This window comes from Pipistrellus hanaki (assembly GCF_964339955.1).
Source record: "Pipistrellus hanaki genome assembly, chromosome: 2".
Taxonomy (NCBI): domain Eukaryota; kingdom Metazoa; phylum Chordata; class Mammalia; order Chiroptera; family Vespertilionidae; genus Pipistrellus; species Pipistrellus hanaki.
The window spans coordinates 170,587,448-170,610,188 of record NC_140504.1 but is presented as its reverse complement, the minus strand read 5'-3'; the positions used below and the strand labels follow the sequence as shown (position 1 = coordinate 170,610,188).

The window sequence follows — 22,741 nt, the reverse complement described above, 5'->3', positions numbered from 1 at the left end:
CATTTGAGATTACTTTCCTTTTTAATTCATCATTTTGTAAATATCCTATATAATAAAGAGATAATATGCAAATTGACCATCACACCATCATAAATGGCAGCGCCCACAGTGGCGTCAGGGCTGGCTGCTCCATGCGCCTGCCACCAGAGTCCCCTGAGCCCCATCAGGGGCATAGAGTCCTCCGGCATTCCCCACTGACTGAAGCTCAGGCAAGCAGGGCCGGCCGAGGTACAGGCAAGCCTCAGATGGTGGCTGCCCAGCCGCCCAGGGCTGTTCCGAGGCTCAGGTAACCAGGGCCTGCCGAAGCTTGCACTGCCGGCAGTGGCAGCAGCAGAAGTATGATGGGGGCTTCGCCTTCCCCTAATTGCCAGGTCGCCTCCCACCCCTGAGGGCTCTGAGAATGGGCAGGCCAGGCTGAGGGACCCCCCCCCCCACTCATGCACTGGACCTCTAGTCTTATCTAATAAAAGAATAATATGCAAATCAACCATCACTCCAAGACACAAGATGGCCACCCCATGTAGTCAATGATGGCTGCCCCCATGTGGACACAAGATGGCCGCCATAAGATGGCCAGCAGGGGAGGGCAGTTTGGCGGGGGGAGGGCGGGGAACCCAGGCCTGCAGGGGAGGGCAGTTGTGGGGGGATAAGGCCTGCAGGGGACAGTTGGGGGGACCAGGCCTACAGGGGAGGGCAGTTGGGAGCCAGCAGTCGTGGATTGTGAGAGGGATCTCCGACCGCCCGTTTAGATTCGATCCCGCCTAAACGGGCACTCGGACATCCCTCAAGGGGTCCCAGATTGGAGAGGGTGCAGGCTGGGCTGAGGGGACCCCCCCTCCCGTGCATGAATTTCATGCACTGGGCCCCTAGTTTATATATTATATAATAGCATATATTTTTCTTTATTTCCTTGCCTATAAAAAGGCTGCATAAATCCCACTCCCTTCACAGGATTTTTAAGATTCAGTACCATTATGTATTAAATTAGATCAATGTTGAACAACCCACTAGACTAACTTACTAGCTGAGTCTCTCACTACTGAATAACAGCTTGATAGCACAACTTGTCTGATTTCCTGCCTCTGCATTTTGTAAGTCAACAGGTCATAAAATATTCAAAGCTGTGAGTGTTCAGGTTTGTAGGGCTTAAGTCCTATTATACTCTTTGTTTCCTTTCCATTTCAGTGAACAAGTTTTACTGAATAAAATATCACACTGAAATACCTCCATTTATTATTTTCTTTATAAATAAGTGTGTGAAACTGGTAACTTTTAGAGATTTTTTTAAATCACTGTAAATGATTTTAAAAGTGCAGTGTCCTTTGTGGGCAGTGTTTTGTATCCACAGTACCTTATTTCTAAAACATGATTTACTCATAGCTATTTTAACAAGAGAGCTATGATTTTTTTTTTTAGTAGGTTCTGCTATTTCCAGTGTTAATGCCTTCTTTAGATGTCAAAGTAATACTGCAAGATTTTCAAATGAAATATATTTCAAATGACATGTATTTCTTCATTCTGAATATTAAATTCTTGATAAACATCTAGTATTCTTTCAACTTATTAAGCATGTAAATGTAATTAGTTTTGTAGCTGAAACACTAAAACACAAAGAGGCAAAGTGATTCGAATATTTAATAATTTAACAAAAATTAATAATTGGCTTTTTAGTAAAAAGGCCAGGATTGGATTTTTAAATGCATGGAAAGAGATTTAGTATAAATATCCCAGCTGCTAGTTAATATTAAGTTCTTTAGAAATTTCAGGTTTTATATACAAGCATAGGATTACTTGAAAAAAAGTAAAAGAAGTATATGACTTTCCAACCAAAGCATATTTAACATCATCTTTATTTTATTATATTAAAATACCCAGCCTTAAATTCATGCTATAGTCATACCATGTTACTTGGCCATAAATTAATAGTTGTCTCTACCATTGTTACTTGTGTGGCTTTGCAAGACTTATCTAACGTTTGTTCCTTGGCTTCCTTATTGTAAATGGTGATGATAATCATGCCTGTCTCACAGAGCTGCAGTGAGAAGCAGGGCTGGCACATGCTGACAAGAATAGTGTGACTTGCCTTTTACCCTAACAGCCCTCAGTCCTCACTGTACAATCAGCATTAAGTATAAATGAAGAAATTCTATTTGGTTAGTTGCCTGATGTCATTTTAATTCATTGTTAATGTCTTCTTGGCTTTCAGAGCCAAATATTGTTCATCTTCTTTCATCACCAGATAAGTTTTAAAAATTATTTTACTTAGATGGAAGTGATCATTTAGGTCTAGCTGATATTTGACTACTTCTCATATTGTTGACAGTTAGTTGTCTGATTATGCTACCATTCTGGAGTAATGTGTTGTGTGAGTCTCATCTGTGGGCCTCACTTATATGAACAAGCAAAAGTAGTGCATATAATAGCATATTTTTTGTGGTCTGTGCTTATATTAATTTTTTTAAAGTCAAATGCAAAATATTTATTACAAAAATAATACATACTCATGCTTAGTTTTTAAAAGTCCATATGTCTTTGGTTGCTCTTTAAGTTACTGTTATAAGATTGTAATTCCAGGGATTGCACCCATCTGATATTAAAGAAGCTGAGGCATAAACGGAGTTAAAGGTTTTCTTGGAATGGTATTAGCAAGGTAGTTTCAGCTCTGCTACTAGAATTGCAGTGTCTCCTTTGTGAAAGGTGAATGAAGAAGTATCTCCTCTCTAATTTTAGGATATATTTAGGACTTTTTATTAAGGTAGCACTTTTTTTCCGTAGCCTATGCTAGATCCGGTCATCCTTACTACAATCCAGGATGTGCGGAGTGTGGAGGAAAAGGACCTCAAAGACAAGGTAAGTGCTGTCTCCAGCAGGTAGGCGCCAGTGCCTATTGGTCCATGGAAGCAGAGTCAGGACTTGGGGCTCAGTTCACACTCCACTGTTCTTTGGATTCTGGTTCTGTACAACTCATATCAAATTAATTTTACATTTTCTGATTGAAAAATGTTGCTTCTGAAGCAGAAGTGGTTGGTGCTATCTCAGTCAATAGAATAAATATCTGGCTCTCAGTGACATCATTCAGAATTTTATTAACATGTTGATTTTAATGTAATTTGTATAGTTTTAAATAATTCATATTAAAAGTTTACCCAAATTTGTTTAAAGCAACTTAACATGTAACTTAATATGATTTATTTGTCTGCCTGAATTTCTCATAGGACCCTTTCTTTTCCATTGCTCACCATGTTGAGAAGCAAAATGCAACTGATTGATCATGTGGAGTATCAGTTAGCACAGACCGTTGTTATTGAAAATGTCTTCTATTTCTTGAGTGTGTAAGAATTGGAATAAAAATATTTTTATGTTTTCTTTTTTGTTTTTGTGTGTGTGTGTTTTTCATAAAAGAGATTGGTTAGTATCCCCGAGCTCTTGTCTGCCATCAAGTTACTTTGCATGCGCTTCCAACCAGAACTGGTGACCGTAGTGGATGACCTTCGATTAGACATCCTACTGCGCATGCTGAAATCACCCCATTTTAGCGCTAAAATGAATTCTCTCAAAGAAGTAAGTTTTTCATTTGTTTCTAGAAGACTTATAGCACAGACATTTTAAGTTATGCCAAAACTTAAGGTTATTATATAAAAATGTTGGGAAATGAACAATTTCTTGTAATCATACAAAAAAGGGATGTGATTATATGTGAAAGGTTGTGTATGTTTATAATCTATATACATATAAGCCTAAGGGACACTAGCAGACCATTTGACCAGTAGCTATGACGTGCACTGACCACCAGGGGGCAGATGCTCAACACGCAGGCATGGAAAACATGGAACAGACTGATGAATCTCAGAGGGAAGTGGGGAGAGGGAAGGATAGGAAGAGATTAACCAAAGATCTTATATGTATACTGAGGCCCAGTGCATGGATGCACTGGTGGGGTCCTTTGGCCTGGCCTGTGTGGAATCCCGAAACCAGCAGTCCAACATCCCCCAAGAGGCCCAGATTGCGAGATGGCGCAGGCCAGGCCAAGGGACTCTACCGGTGTGTGTATTCATGCACCGGGCCTCTAATTAATGTGACTTTTTTTAGATTATATTAAAAATTTGTTCTCTGAAATGTTTGAAATAGTTTGGTGCTTTCATGATATTTCCTAGGATATAATTTCTTTACATACACAGTTTGAGATTTATTTTTTAGCCTAAGAGTACAATTTCTTTTATTATACTAGTATTTTAAATATGTGTTTACATAGTTGGTTTTGGTGAGTCACAGATGGAACCAATAGAGTTGAGCTATAATTCTAGTCTTTTTCCTTCAGTTTTGTATTAATTAAGAATCTTGGCTGCTAGTTAAATAAGCTCATCTTAAATCATCCTAGGCCAGCAGATGCCAACCAGTGGTCTGCGGGCTGCTGGTGGTCCATGAGGTCCGAAAGGTTGGCAACTGCTGTCCTAGGCCATAGAGAAATTTAATGGAAGAAGGCTGGGCTGTTTCATATGAATGAAGAATTGACTAGCCAAACCAGATAATAAGCAAGAAGACATGTGGGCAACAAGAACAATTAGAATTCAAGACTCTAAGTCTTAACTCTGCTTTTTGAGCTTCTTGGCTTTGTTGTTCCTCTACTGGCAGAGTAACATCCTTCATATGGTAGACATCATGGCCCCGCCTTGCTCCCATCACCCTGGAGGGACTTGTTCTTTCTCTTTAGTCCCAAGTATAGAATTTGGAGGATATGCCTTGATTGAAATTTGTGTTAGATGCTTATAGTATCCCTGAGTCAGTCAGCAGTAGCCCAGGAAGTCTGAGCCATAAGAATGGCCTCATACTTTTAAAAAAAGATATCACAAGTAATCTGTCTGTTAATGTCTAATAACTGGCCTTTGATATATTTTAGCTACTTGTCAGACCATATTGTAACACTATAAAATATAAAAGTCATAGGAGATATATATTATGCATGTTTGCATTACTCTCAGTCACACTAATCCTGGTGGGTTTTGTTCTTTGTTTTTAGGTAACTAAACTAATAGAAGATAGCACTTTATCCAAATCTGTGAAGAATGCTATAGATACAGACAGATTATTAGATTGGTTAGTTGAAAACTCAGTTCTGTCAATTGCACTGGAAGGTAAGTTGCTTTTGAAATAACATTACCTCATACATAATCTTATATAATAAAGAGCTAATATGTAAATAGCCATTACCGCCCTCGTGCCGGGGGACCTGAGGCTGTGACCCCCACCTGGCGGGGTTTGATGGGGGACCTGAGGCCGCACCCCCCACCCAGCGGGGCTTGATGGGGCATGTGAGGCTGCACCCCCTGCCCTGTGGGGCTTGATGAGGGTGGGGCCTGCCAGGTCTGGGTCTCACAAGATTTTGAGGCACATGTGGTTGGGTGGGGATTTGACTCTGGGTCCCAGGGTGCACCCCAGACTCTGACAGGAGGGAGATTTTCATACACATTTTACTAATTTTCTTTCATCTCTAACACTTCTATTATAGAAAAAGGGCAAATAGCAATGTTAAAATATTTCTTCTAACTAATTTCCTTTTAATGTGCACAAATTTTGTGCGCTGGGCCACTAGTTATAAATAAGTTTTGTATAAAAAAGGTATGAAATTATTGCTTTGACTGCATTAGACTTTGAATAATCTTATAGAAAGTTTATATTGCTTTGAATTACTAAAATCATATTTACAAAAGTCAGTGTTCACTGTACCTGCCTACCCCTCCGCTGTTTCTTTTCTTAGGCAACATAGACCAAGCTCAGTACTGTGATCGTATAAAGGGAATTATTGAACTCTTGGGCAGTAAATTATCTTTAGATGAACTCACTAAAATTTGGAAAATACAGGTAAGTGGATTAGACTTACTTTTGCTTTCACCTGATATTTTTATGATAATGAAAGAGAATGAAGAGTAAGCAGGAAAATGGAACATCTATCTTGCTTTAACCAGAGCAGCTCTACTGAAATTGGTACAGTTTAGAGTTGCTATTAAGGCCGGCTGGTGTGCTCAGTGATTGAGCATTGATCTATGAACCAGGAGGTCATAGTTCAATTCCAGAATTGAACCCTGTAGAGCACGTGCCCGTGGTTATGGGCTCAATCCCCAATAGAGGTGTGCAGGAAGCAGCTGATCAATGATTCTCTCTCATCATTGATGTTTCTAGCCCCTTTCTCCCTTCCTCTCTGAAATTAATAAAACTATATATTTTAAAAATAGAGTTGCTATTAAGATTGAATATGTAAAAAGGATTCTTTTACTCAAAAGGTATAAAATTACTTACTGATCTAGTCTAGTCTTCTCATTTCTCAGATTGAAAAACAAAAAACCTTACTGCAGGCTGTGTAGCAGTTAGTGGCAGAGCTAGGAATAGGTACGTCTTTTGTTTATCATTCCAGTGTTCTTTTGACTATATTTCCTTTCAGTTTCATTAATACAGTTTTCCCATTTAATTCTATTAAATGAGGATGATAGTCAGACTGAGTTTATAGATCTCATCTTACCAGAACTCTCAGCATCTGTGACAGGATCATTTATACCCGTCATTCCTTTTTCCTTCACTTTGTTAATAGTCCATTCTCCTACTTCTCTGGCATTCCTTCTTAAGTCTTATTTACTAACTTACGTCTTCTACCTTATGTATGTGATTTTTTTCAAGCCTTAGTCTTTAGCCCTTTTTCATTATATAATCCTGCACTGGTCAATTTCATCTACCCTCTCCCACACCCCCATCCCCAGTGGCTTCCACTACATTTGGATGCTGATGACTCTCAGAATTCTCTCTCTAACTCACACCTCTTCTTGGAGCTCCTGGGCAGTATACCTAAATATCTAAGGTTAAACCTTTACCTGTGTCACTCATAGGCATCTCAAATTCAACATATCCAAGCCTAGTAATGTTCCAGTCTACTTCAGTAATGGTAGTATTCTTCATCTAGTTGCTAAGCCAGAATGAAACCTGGATCTCACCTTGGCCATATCTACTGTATCGGTCAGAATCTAGTTAGGAAACAGAAACTGTGCTGTGTATTTCAGAGGGAATTGAATATAGGGCATTGTTTGCAAAGATGTTGCTAGGAAAGAACAGAAAAGGAAAGTATAAATGTTGGAACCACAAAATGTAAAAAGGGATATTAAGTTCAAGGAAGAGAAGCTGCTTTGGGATGTTATTTCACTGCACGTGCTGAACTGTCAAAGAGGCAATACTGCCCCCGGGCTCTGGGATACCTCCTGCCACAAATGCCAGCACCTGCATCCAGTCCCCAATCATAAACCAGATACACCTTTTTCTTCTTCCTGCCTGCTCATCTCCCAGGAGTACCTCACATTGCTAGAACATAATGGGAGCACAACTGGCAGAGAAAATGTAATTTTCAGGCTCTTAGTCTGGCATTACATAACAGACTATAGAAAGTTTTGGTGTAAGACTAAAAAAAAAAACCCTGAATTTTATTTCCCATGTCTTGACCTTACTTGAAAAATGTCATAATTTTGTTTATAAGTTTTGAATCAACACAGATTGAGGATTAGAGACCATGATATATATTTTATTTATCCCTGCTACATTCAGTAAATGTGTGTGTTTAGTAGATACTGAGCAAATCTATAATAATAAAAGTGTAATAGGCTAATTAGACCAGACGTCCTTCTGGACGACCTTCCAGGTGAAGCCAGGGCTGCGAGGGAAGTCTGGGTCCCAGGCGCCGCCTGTGGCCGGAGGGCAGCCCAGGTCCCGGATGCCTTCCTGCGGCTGGAGAAAAGTCTGGGTCCTGGGGGCCAGAGGGAAGCCGGGGCCAGCAGCCGGGGGAAAGGAAGGCCTACTCTTACATGAATTTTGTGCATCAGGCCTCTAGTTGTTGTATAATGAAATATTTAAAAGTCCTCCTACCTTCCAAAGCTCTCACATAGTGAACAGTGAGGCATGTCAGAGTTGTGATGGAGGCTATAAAGTGAATTTCAACATAAGGTCAACCATGGGGTCTACATCCCCGAAGCAAAGACTAACTACTCATGGGATAAATAAATATTAATTGAAGTCATAAAATATCTGTGAGAAAAATAAAAAATGAGGCAGATAAAACTTCAACAGAGGTAATCAAGCTCATTTATGAAAATTGAGTATGTTTGTCTTGTAAAGTAATTAAAGATTTAATGCTGCTAGAAATTTAAACAAGGCCAACTGTAACCATTAATAATAATTGCTTCATGTAGTCTTGCCAGTATTATCATGGAAGTGAATGCTGATTAGATTCTTTTGCTTCTATAAATTGCCAGGGAGAAGACTTGGGTTTTTCCAAGTTCCAAGACTTAACTTTCTTCCAATGTCTCTTTTCTAGTCAGGACAATCATCTACTGTGATCGAGAATATTCATACTATTATTGCCGCAGCAGCTGTCAAGTTTAATTCAGATCAGCTTAATCACTTGTTTGTTCTCATTCAGAAGGTATGTGCCAATCAAATATCCTTACTTTCACATTTTTCTAAAATAAGCTTATTTTGAGGTTTGCTCCCCCAAAATTAGTAGTGTTTAAATGTACGCTTTTTACTTTATTAAACATTATTAGTTCAAGTTTGAAGTTTTGCATATTTTGCCAGTTTGATGATATTGCATAGTGTATCAATTTTTGTCTTTTCTGCAGAGCTGGGAGACTGAGAGCGATAGAGTAAGACAGAAGTTATTGAGCCTGATTGGACGAATAGGCCGGGAAGCTCGCTTTGAGACCACTTCTGGAAAGGCAGGAAAATCCAATGGATTTTTCTATCTACACACACTTAAAGCAGTTTCCTTGTGCATTGGCTGGCTTATCATATGAGTGTTATTGTAGGTGTTAGATGTACTCTGGGAACTGGCTCATCTTCCAACGCTGCCCAGCAGCCTCATTCAGCAAGCTTTGGATGAACACCTGACAATCCTCAGTGACGCATATGCAGTGAAAGAAGCGATCAAGAGGAGCTACATCATCAAGTGCATAGAAGATATTAAAAGGGTTGGTTTTATGTTTGATCTGGTTTTGTTTTCAGAACAATAGTACTGCCTGAGAATTAGAGTCAGATAATTTTCCTCCACTATTATGTAATTTAAACTAAATGTCTCTGGAAGCTTTTACCTTTAGAATCCAAGATTGGCACATTATAAATACCAAGTCACTTATATTTCTCTTAAAATAATTTTTCAGCCTGGAGAATGGTCAGGTTTGGAAAAAAAGAAGGATGGATTCAAGGTAAGAATTTGCAGATGGAACCAACTAAAAGGTATACTAATTTAATAAAATAAAAAAATAATGTATCATAATTTAAAAATAATGTGTTTTTGTATTTCTGGGACTAATGTGCAATATAAATTGCTATTTAAATATTTATGACCTGTGCTTTATTATTTACAGTTTTGAGGATTATTGACTCTCAGAATCACATTCAGAGTAGTTTTATTATGTTATTTTCATAAAATTATAAGAACTTCCACTTAACCTCTTGAAAATTAATTCCAAAAGTGTGGACAACTTAAATTAAGTACAGTGGATTCTAAGTATGACCATTTTTCTCCCATGGAGGAACATTTACAGAGTAAGAAGGAGAGAGAGAGAAAGTGAGAAATTTCCTTCAGTGCTGGCACATGGTCATTTTTTTAGGTTCTTGATTCAGATGTGTTCCTAAAGTAACTCCTTAGACAGACAGTGAATGGGTGAGTGTCTGCTGCTGGGACTCCATTTTAGAAGGTAGGTTTGGGCAGTGACTGCAAGAGGTAGTGGCTCTGTAACAAGCCCTACCCTCAGGGCTCTGGCCTCAGGTTCCAGTGGACTCTGGACTGTCCTTTAAAAGGGTGGTTAGCAGAGGAAGCAGTGGTCATTGTTGCTCTCCTGTTGCTCCAGTCCTCAAATGTCAAGTCTCTCCTCTGAGAAGGCTGATCACAGTGGCTGCTCACTGGACTCATACCCGGTGTTGCAACAGCCCTGATCACAGGAGCCACGTCTTCCTCCCCCGGAGGCCCTGTGGTTGCCCAGACCAAACGTAAGCCAAGCAGCCAGAGGGATTTCATTTTACTGTTAACATACAAGGCTTGCTAAATAGTTAATGGCTTAGTAATTTCATTGGTAACTCATTTTTCTTGGCTTTCACTAAGAAGTATTTCTTTAAAGATCTTGACTACTGTTGATTGTCATTGGTATACTCAGAGATTCTGAGATCTTGTTAAGAGGTTTTGGTGATTCAGTGGGCTTTTATTATCTTATTTATATTTGGTCCTAAAGTTTAGTTGGGGGCATTTAAAAATTTGTTGTTATATATTTCTGACATTGGAATTTGGTCAAGTGAATTTTCTACATATTGTCTAGCTTTAGAAATTGTTTAAAAGTCGTTCACAAACGGGCTGGTGGTGCTCTGGTTATTAGGAATTACTTCTTTAATCCAACAGCATAGTTCTCTTCCTACTCAGATTCAATTGGAATTTTTCCAGTTTTCTCAGCTCAGCCATTCAAATAATTTAGCAGCCTCTGTCTTTATGATTGAAACTAATCCGGAGCTACCTAAGAAGTTTTAGATCCTTCACTAGTAATAAAGTAAGAGGAAAAGGATATCCATAGAAAAATGGTCTTTTCTTCTTAGTAACAGATACATTTCTTTATAGAAAACGAAGGTTAAAGCTGAAGGGACTTCTTCCCCCTTCAGGAAAATGACTTTTAAAACCAGAAAACACCTTCCTGATCTCTATTCCTTCCTCATTACAGCTAAGCACTACTTAGCTCTTCTAGCCAGTAGCTTCACTACATCTTTATTGCTTCTCTTCGCAGTCACTTCGTTCATGTCTGTTGTTTCATGACAAAACTCAAAAAGTAATAGGGAGAATTTTGGAGTCATTTTGTGAGTCTTGAAAAGAATATTCTTCCTTTTATTTCCCACTGCTCCCAGTAAAGAAATCCTGATGTATCATTATTTCATTGCAAATAATATCTTGCATTTATATAGCACTTTTCAGTTGACTAAGTGCTTTTACAGATATTCTTTTAAAGTGCACGTGGCTGAAGGGGGGCAGTGGGAAGACCTAAGCCCCCTGGACATGACTCCAGGCAGGGGGGAGATTTATATCCTGCCACTAAAGGTGTTTTTCTATGCTATGCCCTTTCCTGCCAGGCAGCAAGGTGGGCTGACTGGGGATTATGTCTCCCTACCAGGCTACACAGAAACTAAGCAAAGGGTAAGACAAGATCACCCACCTCTTACTCCCCTCCCACCCTCAGCTACCTCTGTTTCCCCAACTGATTCCCTTTGCCTCTGCTTTTGACACTTAAAATTCCCAAGTTCCACTGTTGTGTTCAGAAATTCTGACCTTTATTTTTCTGTAGATTCTGCCAGGATACCCTTGGCTTCCTTGGTCCTCTTTCTTTTGCTTCCTTTATACCTTCCACTGTCTACCCCAACCCTCTCCATCTTATTTCACTTCTTTTTTCCTTCAATTAAAAAGTTTAAATGTACTCATCCCCCCAAAAATTACTAAACCAAAAAAAAAAAAAAAAAATGATTTTTACTTAGTGATATTTGCATATTCCTTAAGTTATTTTCTCAAGGCCTCCTAGTTCAATGCCTGGCAGCCTTTCAGTAAATGTTGCTTCCCTTCCTCTTACTTCCTCCCTTTCACCCTTCAAATACACTAAAAGCGTTACCCATAGTTGAATGGCTTCTATTTGCCAAAAAACGTAACTGAAAGTAAATGTGGCAAGATGTCCCAGGACAGTCTCACAGTGATGTGGTTAGGACAGAAGAAAATACTTTTTGAAAAATGTTCTCTCGTGTAAAAATTTTTACTTTAATTCTAGATAAATTGCTAGGTCTGGATAAATAAGAGAGATGAGCAAGTGGGGATCTTTAGCTTTAAGGAGAATTCTAGAATATGAAAGCTTTCTTTAGATACTGGGGGATTGTTATAGAGAAGTCTTATTCAACTTCATTTTTTATGGCTTCCAAGAAGTTATGGGAAGGCATGTTTCAGTATGATAGATTAATAAACTTTAGTGAGAAAAGCTTGAAATAGAACACTGCCTCCTGAGTTCCTCATCACTAGAAACACTAGGAGACTAACTGGTCCTTTAGCAGCAGTGAATAAGAGGAATCTGGGCATAGACGTGCAGGCCAAACCAGTTAACTCCCACTTATGAAACCTCAGCTCCCTCATTAGGTATTATCAGGTATGTCTATTTTATAATTGTTCACCATAGTCTTTTGCCTCTTTTGTGAATGGAGGAGAGTAGCTTAATTATTTCTTGTAACTTAGCAACATGTCATAGATATGATAAAATAAATAATACCTGTCCTGTTTGCTAAACTTTGGAAAGGTCATATCAGAAATACTTTTTAAATTCTAGTTTTATCTTCTTGTGTTTAATTTATTTAATAATGAGCTACCTTCAAAGAATTTTTAATGTCAAATAAAAGTACTCTAAATTGACTTAATTGGTCATAATACTTTTTGATATATCTAATTATTTGCTAAGGGTTAGTTTTATGTCCTTATGTTTGTAATCCTTTTAGAAGGTCTCAGTTTAGGCTTAAGACTTAGCCTGAACTGTCATTTTTCAACTTTTATATTTTAGAAATATTTTATCTAGCCTTGCAAATTTGGGCTTTAATACAGAGTATGGCAAAAGTAGGCTTACAGTTATGAGTACACAAAACAGTTTATTCTTATGTTATTATTTTTATTACAACTGTAAACCTACTTTTGCCCCACCCTGTGTATACTTTATTTCTCTGATTCTAAGATGCAAGATTTAATAAGTTTATAAAGAAGTAAAAGAGAAACTACATTTTGCTTTCATCATACATTTGTTTAGATTCAGAGTTTGCCTCAGATTCCTTTTGACCAGTATGTACAGCTTCACTGTGGCATGCTACTTTCATTGGCTATAATCGTGGTTTTGACCTCTTTGAAATCTTTAAGATGGACTGTATAATTTTGAGGCATGTTGAAAAGTATGGAGTTTTGTGTCCTTGTCCTTTCTCAGTAAAAGTCAAACTGCTTTTTTACTTCATTAAATTGTGTATACTACACGTTAAACAACTTCTCTGGAATTTAGGTACAACTTCGGACAGCGAGACATTTAGTGCTGAGTGGTACAGCCCTTCATAGGGTGGGAGTCTACCACACAAAATTCTCCTGGCTTTGGAAAAGTATGAGACCACTAGCAGTTTTCTTTGCTTTTAATTGAATTGTGGACATGACATGCTAGTCAGTTTTACATTGTAGCAAAATCTCTTTTATAACATTTAAAGTTAAGCTTTCCTTGGTTGGTGTTTCCTATGCCAAGTGATAAATAAGATGATAGGTGGATGAACAGATAACCTTTATATACAGCTAAATTTGCACATAGTCCGGTAAGGACAGCACTTTCAGAACTTACTCCTATGCCGAGGGGATAATTTCCTTTGACATAGTTGTAACAAGCATAGATTTCAGAATTTGCTGAAATTTATAAAACTTGTATCTTAGAATCCAGGAAATATGGTTTTGGCTAATTGATTGGCTAATCTCTAGGAAAGCCAACTGTTTTGGCAATAGAGTTCTCTCATTTACATATTCAGCAGTAGTGTGTTTTTCTATTAAGGATATCAAAAGCCCCTCCCCTCCCAATAGGGCTCTTCATATTACAGAAAGACTTGAAGAAACAAAGCTTTAAAAAAAGTAGCCTGTAAAGTAAATATTCAGAACTTAAACTTTTACTCAGTTTCTTAGATTTAATTGATCAGTTGATTTTAGTGTTTAACCTAATAGTCTTATAAATTTTATAATGAAATCTCATATTTTGAAGATACTATTTATTAAAAAGCAATTCTCTTTTTAAAGATAGAACATCAGACTTTCAGATGTTTACTATGAAAATCTGGATTGTCTGTATTCATTTCAGAAATAATACCTTTAAAAGTGTTTTGAAAAATATAAAGTATAAGTATAAAGTGGATATAGTAATTAATATAAATCTATCATATAAAATTGTTTTAACTAGGAAATACAAGTAGATTGTGAATATTTTCTTTTAATATTTAGACCACTATCAGTATCTTGATCATGTCATTGGTATCTTAATCATATAATTATAGAAAACCATGTTTTTATACCATTTTACTTATCAGCCAGTTCTGTCTTATCCAAGATAAGCTTTTGCCATCAATTTATTTTATTATCTCAACATGTCCTAGCAGCCTATGCTACTTAATCTATCCTTTGAAGTTGCTAATTCCTTGTCGTCTGTTTTTTGCTGATGTACCCCTGTACATTTGCTGTCACTTCACATCCACTCCTGTTTGCAGTTCTTGGCCTTAGGAAATTGCATGCAGAATAAGAAGCTGAAGATGAGTTATGAATGCATGAGATAAGCTATAAATGATCAATGTGAGGAGAAAAATAATAGAATGTGCAACAATGAACCCTAATTGACTTGGACATTTTTTTATAGCTAATAAGTTTTGTCTGCCATTTATTTCAAAATTTCATTTATGTGACTTCTTTTTAACTCTAGTCATCTCAGCTTAACAATCCCCAGTTTGTATGGGTGGTGCCAGCTTTGCGTCAGCTCCATGAAATCACCCGTTCGTTCATAAAACAAACCTATCAAAAGCAAGACAAGGTAAGAGTATAGTATAGCCAGATTTGATTATCATACAGTTGTTTACATAACCTTTTATAATAACAGAGCATGAATAAGATTTCTGAGTCTTGTCACTATTTTACATTTTATGGTTATTAATGTAATTCATTTGTATTATTTAATAATTTTGAGTTTACACATCATTCTGCTTTCATTTCTATGGAGCTTTTCTTTCTATGTATTCTTAACTCATTTTTATTTCCTGTAAATTAAAATCATTATGCCAGTTTTTAAAAGTTAGAATGGTATTCTGGAAATTTGTTCGAAATGGCTCAAAAGGTTTATTTTATATTACAAAAAGATTAGTAGTGTGATTATAGAGCTAGAACTTCCTCACTGTGATAGACTTGAGAAGAAAAATCTGGATAGTTTTGTTGAAAGAGTTTTTTATTTAAAAATATATATATATTTTAGGAAGCAAAATTTAGCAGAGAAGTTTATTAATTCCATAGTAAATGTACAGACCAGGTTGATTTTATTTACTTTTCTGTAAGGAATGTGAGTGAAGAAAACATGTTTGCTATCACCTAGTATTACTTGCTAACAGAAATTTGTATTAAAATGACCAAATAACTAAATTTTCATGCCATTTTTGTTTTTGCCAAGAGCATTATTCAAGATTTGAAGAAAAATTTTGAAATAGTGAAATTGGTAACGGGAAGTTTGATCGCTTGTCATCGACTTGCAGCAGCCATGGCTGGACCTGGAGGCCTGACTGGTTCAACACTAGTGGATGGCAGATACACTTACCGGGAGGTAGGTATTGGCACTGTGCTTTTATTTCATGATTTCCAACGTTCATTTGGACTTTTTGCACTAACTGCATTATGATAAAGTAATAAAAATAGACATATTTTCTTTGACTTTGATATGAAATACTAATTGTCAATTCTGTGGATAGTTGTTTTTGTTTTCAAATCAATTGATAAGTAGTAGTATTTTTTTTTTAATTAGTGGAAAAAATCTTAACTGACTGGTTGTGAGTTTATGGTGTGTTACTTTTTGAGATTGTCAAAATCATATTTTATTATTATCTAAAGTCAACTGAATTTTTAATAGACTTGAAGTAGCTTCTACTACATTGTACTATCAGCCTATAAACAGATTTCTCACATTGACCATAAATTATATGAAAAAGCATTAGATAGAAATGTTTGTTAAAGTTTTATTTTGTTTTTTAAATTTTACTTTTAGGTATGAATGCCTGGAGTTAAATAATTACACCCCCCTCCCCCCCCTTTTTTTTTTCTTTTCAGTATTTAGAAGCCCATCTAAAATTTCTAGCATTTTTCTTGCAAGAAGCTACTCTGTATTTGGGTTGGAATCGTGCCAAGGAAATCTGGGAGTGTCTTGTGACTGGCCAGGATGTTTGTGAATTAGACAGAGAGGTAAGAAAATGGTATTGTGGGCAAGTTACATCTTTTAGAGTGTTTTTGTTCCTGTCACATGAGACTAATTTTAAGTTATCAATAGAAAACTGAGTTCCTGAAATGACATTGCACCCCAGAAACATCAAAGAAGATTGAAGGCCTAGACAGATTTTTGGAACTGTAATTAAACAGTGGAAAATAGATTAAACCAGGAGCTCAACACTTGTTTTGACATTTACTAGCAGTGAATCGATGTTTCTTCTTCTCATTTTATAGAATAATATTAACTACTTGATAGGATTGTTAAAAAGACTTAATATGTGATAGTGCCTTGCACAATGCCTGGCTTCTTAATAAATTTTTGTGGAAAAACTCAAGCATAAAATTCAAAGAAAAGTGGCAATATATACTTTATCTGTGGGAAAGATTGCTAGTAACTTAATGCTTTATTTAGTCTAGAGTTCTAAGCATTTCCATTTTGAGTGGTATTTGGGCAATATAAGTTTTGAAGATTTACAACAAATTTATCTTTACTGTCCTAATTTGGAATAATGTCCCAATTATTTTCCTGGAATGGATTTTAGTTGTAGGGTAATATTTGTCTTGATCCACAGATGTGTTTTGAATGGTTTACAAAAGGGCAACATGACCTTGAGAGTGATGTTCAGCAGCAGCTCTTCAAGGAGAAGATTCTTAAATTGGAATCATATGAAATCACTATGAATGGTAGGAAAAAATTTAAAATCATTTTTTCAGTTCTTTAAAAAATTGTATTCTTTTCTTTCCTTCTAAGCCAACTTTTCAGAAGTAACCAAGCAGTATGGAATATGTTTGTGATGTTTATACAGGGTGCCCCACAAAAGTGTATACACACTTAGATGTTTGTACACATTTTGAAAATGAAATGTATTTTAATAAGCACTGCCTTTATAATTATTCTGTTTGTATATAATTTTGTTCCTGTCACATGATAAATTCTTTTCTTTATAAATGTTATTTTATAATTAGTTTTTTAAATTATATGGGCTGATAACTCAAATTGCCAAAATGTCTTTTCATGAAGTTACTTAGTACAAAAGGGATTCATTTATAGTCAAAATTTCTCAAAGTATAGAAATCTTCCTTTTAGGTGCTTATTTTAACTGAAATTTGTTATTAATATATAATTCACATGTCATAAAGTTAACTTTTTAAAAGTGTAATATCAGTGGCTTGTAGTATATTCACAAAGTTGTGCAACCTTCACCACCTTTTAATCCCAAAACATTTTCATCACGAAAAGAAATCGTGTACAATTTCATGGTCACTCCCCATTCTCCTCTACCCACAGTCTCTAACCCAGTTTCTGTCTTTTTGGATTAGCCTAATCTAAACATTTCATATAAGTGGAATTGTATAATATGTATCTGATATTTTTCATTATGTTGAGGCATGATAATTTCAAGGTTCACCCCAGGTTAGTTGTAGCATGTACTTCATTCCAGTTAGGCCAAATAATATTCTATTGTTAGGATATACCACATTTTGTTTATCCATTCATCAGTTGATGAACATTTGGGTTATTAACACTTTCTGGCTATTAATCATGTTACTACAAATATTCATGTACAAGCTTTGTGTGGACAGTGGTTTTTATTTGAGGAACTACCAAACTTTTGTGATGTGGCTGCACTATTTTATAATCCTACCAGCGATGTATGAGAATTTCAATTTCTCTACTTCTCACCAGTACTTGTTAATGTCTATATTTTTTATTTTAGCCATCCTAGTGGGTGTGAAGTGGTATCGCATGGTATTGATTTGCATTTCTCTGAAGACTAATGAAATTGACTCTTTATGTGTTTATCAGCCATTTGTATATATTTGGAGAAATACCTATTTAAACCTTTTGCTCATTTCTTAATTAAGTTATTTGTCTTTTTTTGTTGTTGAATTATAAGAGTTCCTTATATATTCTGCATATTAGCTCCTTGTCAGAAGTATGATTTCCAAATTTTTTGTCCCAGTCTGTGGGTTGTCTTTTCACTCTCTTGACAGTACAAAAGTTTTTAATTTCGATTTAGTCGAATATATCTATTTTTTATTTTGTTACTTGTACTTTGGGCACCATATCTAAGAACCATTGTCTAATCCAAGGTCTTAAAAATTTGCCCCTGTGTTTTGTCCTGAGTATTTTAGTTTCAGTTCTTAATATGCTTTGAGTCTTTTAGTCTATGCTTACAGTATAGGAATTTATTTGACATTCTCTAATTTCAGGTTTTAACTTATTTAAGACTTTTTTTGAAAATGTGAATCTCTGTGATCATCGATTGAAAAGACAAGGAGCTCAGTTGGTAAGTACATTATTCTCAAATCTGAATAATTTAGATAATCTAGTAAAATTTGATATTCAGCAAAAACATGTTATAATCATAGTGAAACAATAAGTTTTGTAAAAGACTTGATATCCTTGGTCTGCTGTTTTCTGCATTGATGACAGCTGACCTCTCAGATCTCTCTGCTTCTTATTGGCCCAGGGCTGCCAGTGGCTTCCTGAGGCTAGGTCAGTGGAGAGTATGTTAGTTCCATGTCCATTTCCAACTCCTCAGAGCCATCAACCCAGATATTTCTAACAAAGTAAGAGTCTTCAGTTCTGAGATGCAGTGGCAAGGATTTGGGGAGAAAAATTTAGGGGCAGACAATGAAGCAGGAAAATGATCTGTAGAATGTGTACAGATGTTTATATATATGTGCACCTTAAAAAAACAAAAGGCAAAAAATAACTCTAATACTGTTTCATGATCTGGTTCCTGGATGGTAAGAATTTTTACAAAGCCTTTTAATCCCTTGGGAAGACCGAATTGAGCTCCAAGGAGTATTAACTACTAGCTTGACTTCATTTTCTTCTGACGCTTTGCTAGTTCTGCATCAATAATTCAACTGGGTAGATGTCTAGTATGGGTGTAGATGTATGTGGAAAAAAATCTTCTTCACATCTATTCTGGTTCCCTTAGACATGGCTCATTGTTTCTGTGCTTAGTTGTCTTTTGTTTCAAGGTCCATATTGGTACAGTAGTGTTCTCATATAGTTAGGTTTTTACAGCCTTAATTCATATTGAACTAAAGAGGTGTGAACTTACAATGTAACAGAAAATTTCTTTTTCTTTTGAACAGTATGTAGAAAAGCTGGAACTGATAGGAATGGATTTCATTTGGAAAATAGCCATGGAATCACCTGATGAAGAAATTGCAAATGAAGCTATTCAATTAATTATAAACTATAGTTACATTAATCTAAATCCTAGGTTAAAGAAGGTAGGTATCTACAGGAAGAAGGTAGTAAACACAAAAGGGCAGAAGATTGTATATATTTTTATTTATATGTTAGCATGCTTAAAAATTGACTTCTTTATTTTGATATTTATCCTTAATGACTATAGCTAATTGCCAGACTAAGTTTAATTTCCATTATCCTCTTACTTTTAGGATTCTGTATCATTGCATAAGAAATTCATTGCTGATTGCTATACAAGATTAGAAGTGAGTAGCAAATTTTACTTAACCTGTTTTTTAAATAAATGCTTTCTTTTTCTTTGCTTTTATAATTTTATATTTTGAGTTCATGTATATAGTTGCTATTTGTGGCTGAATCCTGTTAAAGAATCTGTGAACCAACCATATTGTAATGCAGTATTGTTTGCAAAGATGTTTGCCTTGATGCTTCCGCATACAAGTGTATACAGGACATTGTTTCTTCGCCCTCCACCACTCTCTTCCCTGCTTTTCCCACCTCCCTTTGAGGCTGTAGGAACCTGTTTTCTGTTTCCAGGTCTACTCCACTCCACATTTCCAATGGATTCTCCTCCTCCTTTTTACTTTTTGGTTCAGGAATTTTATACAGGCACCTGGTTCTTTTTCCTGCTTCCCATGTTTTACCTACTTTATATTATAAATGCTATTAAAGGCCATACCAGGACACTCACTAGTAGGTGTTGTTGGTTGTCTTTGTCCCTTAGAAACTGGCTGTGGTAATACATCTCACATATAATGCCTTATTTCCAGCTTGATAGTTAAAGCATTGAACATTCATTTTCTTTCTTAATTTGTGCTTGTTTTTTTATATCTAATAAAGAGTATTCCAAAAATACAAAGTGCTACTTGCCCCAAATGTTAAGAAGTTAAACATTTTGGTGATGAGTATGTGCTAGGATATGTGGAGGATTTCCCAAGTCATGACTTCCATCTAGATAGGTCATCATAAAAAACATTTAACCCGGCCGGTGTGACTCAGTGGTTGTGTCAACCTATGAACCAGAGGTCATGGTTCAATTCCCCATCAGGGCTCATGCCTAAATTGGGGGCTTAATCCCTGTGGGGGGTGAGCAGGAGGCAGCCGATCAGTGATTCTCATCATTAATGTTTCTCTCTCTCCCCATCTCCCTTCTCTGAAATTAATAAAAATATATTTTTAAAAAACTATTTAAAATATTCAAGTACTTCTAAATGAGGTACCATGCATTAACAGACTAGGTACCATGCCTTAACAGACGGAGAATAGTAGTTCTCAACTGGGAATTATTTTGCCTCACACAGGTCATGTGGCAATGTCAGAAGACCTTGTTAGTTGTGACAGTTTGAGGAGTCCTACTGGATCCCTGGTAGAGGTCAGGGATGCTGCTAAATATCCTACAATGCCTGAGAGTCTTCCACAACAGAGAAGTTTGAGAAACCCTGATATAGAATGATTATTTCTTATTTCATAGGCAGCCAGCTCAGCACTTGGTGGCCCCACTCTAACACATGCTGTGACCAGAGCAACAAAAATGCTTACAGCGACTGCCATGCCAACTGTAGCAACATCAGTTCAGTCTCCATATAGGTAAGTGATTGCAGAAGTTACAACAAATACGCAAATAAAAAAATAATTGATATATTTTTCCCCTCCTATGGCAATCTCTCAGTTGTTGATTTCTTCATTTTATTTCAAAACTTGGCAAATAGTATTGTCCTGGGAGATTATGTTTTCCTTTATCCATCCCCAAATTTGTATTTCTTGAAGATTTGTAGGTCATTATCATAACCACCCAAGTATTACACTGCTCCTGTTCCTCTACCTACTAGACAAGGTTTCTTTGTGGGGTTTTGTTTCTTTTATTCATTCAACTTTTTAAAACTGTAATGAGTAATTTCTCTGTTATGATGCAATAAAGTTTCATTAATTAAATGAAGAGTAATTTTTTAAAGTTTTAAATATTTACTTAGGCATCTTTTTTTATCCATTTTTTTATTAAGGTATTATATGTGTACATATCTTCCCATTGCACCCCACCACTGTCAAACGTGCTCTCACCGCCCCCCCCCCCCCAAATTTTCTCATTGAATATTCAAATCCAAAGCACTAATAGAATAAGCAAAATGAAGTGGAAGATAATTAACTAAAAGTGTACATTATAATATATTCATAGTTAAAATACTATTTACTTAAAGTTATTTTTTTTAAATAATTTTTATGGGAACTTCATCCCCAAATATTTGTATTAAAATGGAACTGACATTGTCTCTTAATCACATTGATGTGTTTAGAGATTTCAATCAGTGAAATCTTAATTCAGTATTTATTCCAGTTTTTTGATATAGTAAGTGGAATAGATAAATATTTAGAAACATGAGATTGAAGCAACTAGAACATTTTTGTAAGGCTTTATGAGTTTTCCATTATGGTAAGCAATACCACGTCAATGATTCCCAGGAAACTTTGGCAGGTACTCATGGAAGGTCTCTGTATCTCACTCTGCTGCTCTCTAGTGATGGATACTCATTTGTTCTCTCTCAACTCTTAGAATGACTTTATGAATGTGTGTATGTATTTTTATTTACAGTTGGATATATTCCTTTTCTTTTTATTTAGAAACTAGTGGCCCAATGCATGAAATTCATGCATGGGGGGCGTTTCCTCAGCCTAACCTGCACCCTCTCCAATTGGGGACCCCTTGGGGCAGGGGTCTTCAAACTACGGCCCGCGGGCCACATGCGGCCCACAGAGGAGTCTGATCCGGCCCGCCAGGTTTTTTGGGCAGTGAGCGCAGCCGAGGTGTTACAGTAGGAATTAGTAGTTCATATACTCCGGCCCTCCAGCTCTCTGAGGGACCGTGATCTGGCCCCCACTTTAAAAAGTTTGAGGACCCCTGCCTTGGGGGGTGTCCGACTGCCTGTTTAGGCCCAATCCCTGTGCCAGCAGTTGAACATCCCTCTCACAATCTGGGACCACTGGCTCCTAACCGCTCACCTGCCTGATTGCCCCTAACTGCCTCTGCCTGCCTGAAGGCCCCTAATCCCTATGCCTGCCTACCTAATTGCCTCTAACTGTCCTCTCCTGCTGGCATGATCTTGCACCTAACTGCTCTCCCCTGTCTGCCTGATTACCCCTAACTGCCTCTGCCTGCCTAATTGCCCCTAACTGCTCTCCCCTGTAGTCCTGATCTCACCCCCAACTTCTCTCCCTTGCTGGCCTGATCTTGCCCAGAACGGCCCTCTCCTGCCGGCCCAATCTCGCCCTCAATGGCCCACCTCTGCCGCCTGATCTCGCCCCTAACTGCTCTCCCTTGCCAGCCTGATGTCGCCCCCAAGTGCCCTCCCTGCTGGCCTGATGTTGCCCCCCAATTGCCCTCCCCTGCCAACCTGATCTTGCCCTCAGCTACCCTCCCCTGCTGGCCTGATTGTTTCTAACTGCCTCTGCCTCAGCCC

General features: G+C 37.0%; 1 protein-coding gene across 3 annotated transcripts in view; it reads left to right on the top strand.

Annotated features, from left to right (window-relative positions):
* The window catches only part of USP24 (ubiquitin specific peptidase 24), a 131,610-nt gene that overhangs the window by 46,566 nt on the left and 62,303 nt on the right, over nt 1–22,741 (top strand). For 2 of the 3 annotated variants that reach the window (XM_084874453.1, XM_084874452.1), the window contains exons 9-25: nt 2,776–2,850; nt 3,403–3,561; nt 5,018–5,132; nt 5,756–5,859; nt 8,348–8,455; nt 8,652–8,747; nt 8,838–8,999; nt 9,189–9,233; nt 11,144–11,203; nt 14,520–14,627; nt 15,255–15,404; nt 15,905–16,036; nt 16,633–16,744; nt 18,275–18,351; nt 19,172–19,312; nt 19,484–19,537; nt 20,761–20,876. In XM_084874453.1, the coding sequence (XP_084730579.1) occupies nt 2,776–2,850; nt 3,403–3,561; nt 5,018–5,132; nt 5,756–5,859; nt 8,348–8,455; nt 8,652–8,747; nt 8,838–8,999; nt 9,189–9,233; nt 11,144–11,203; nt 14,520–14,627; nt 15,255–15,404; nt 15,905–16,036; nt 16,633–16,744; nt 18,275–18,351; nt 19,172–19,312; nt 19,484–19,537; nt 20,761–20,876 (1,814 nt within the window). The remainder of the gene's footprint in view (nt 1–2,775; nt 2,851–3,402; nt 3,562–5,017; nt 5,133–5,755; nt 5,860–8,347; nt 8,456–8,651; nt 8,748–8,837; nt 9,000–9,188; nt 9,234–11,143; nt 11,204–14,519; nt 14,628–15,254; nt 15,405–15,904; nt 16,037–16,632; nt 16,745–18,274; nt 18,352–19,171; nt 19,313–19,483; nt 19,538–20,760; nt 20,877–22,741) is intronic. The other variant, XM_084874454.1, reaches the window with a different exon arrangement.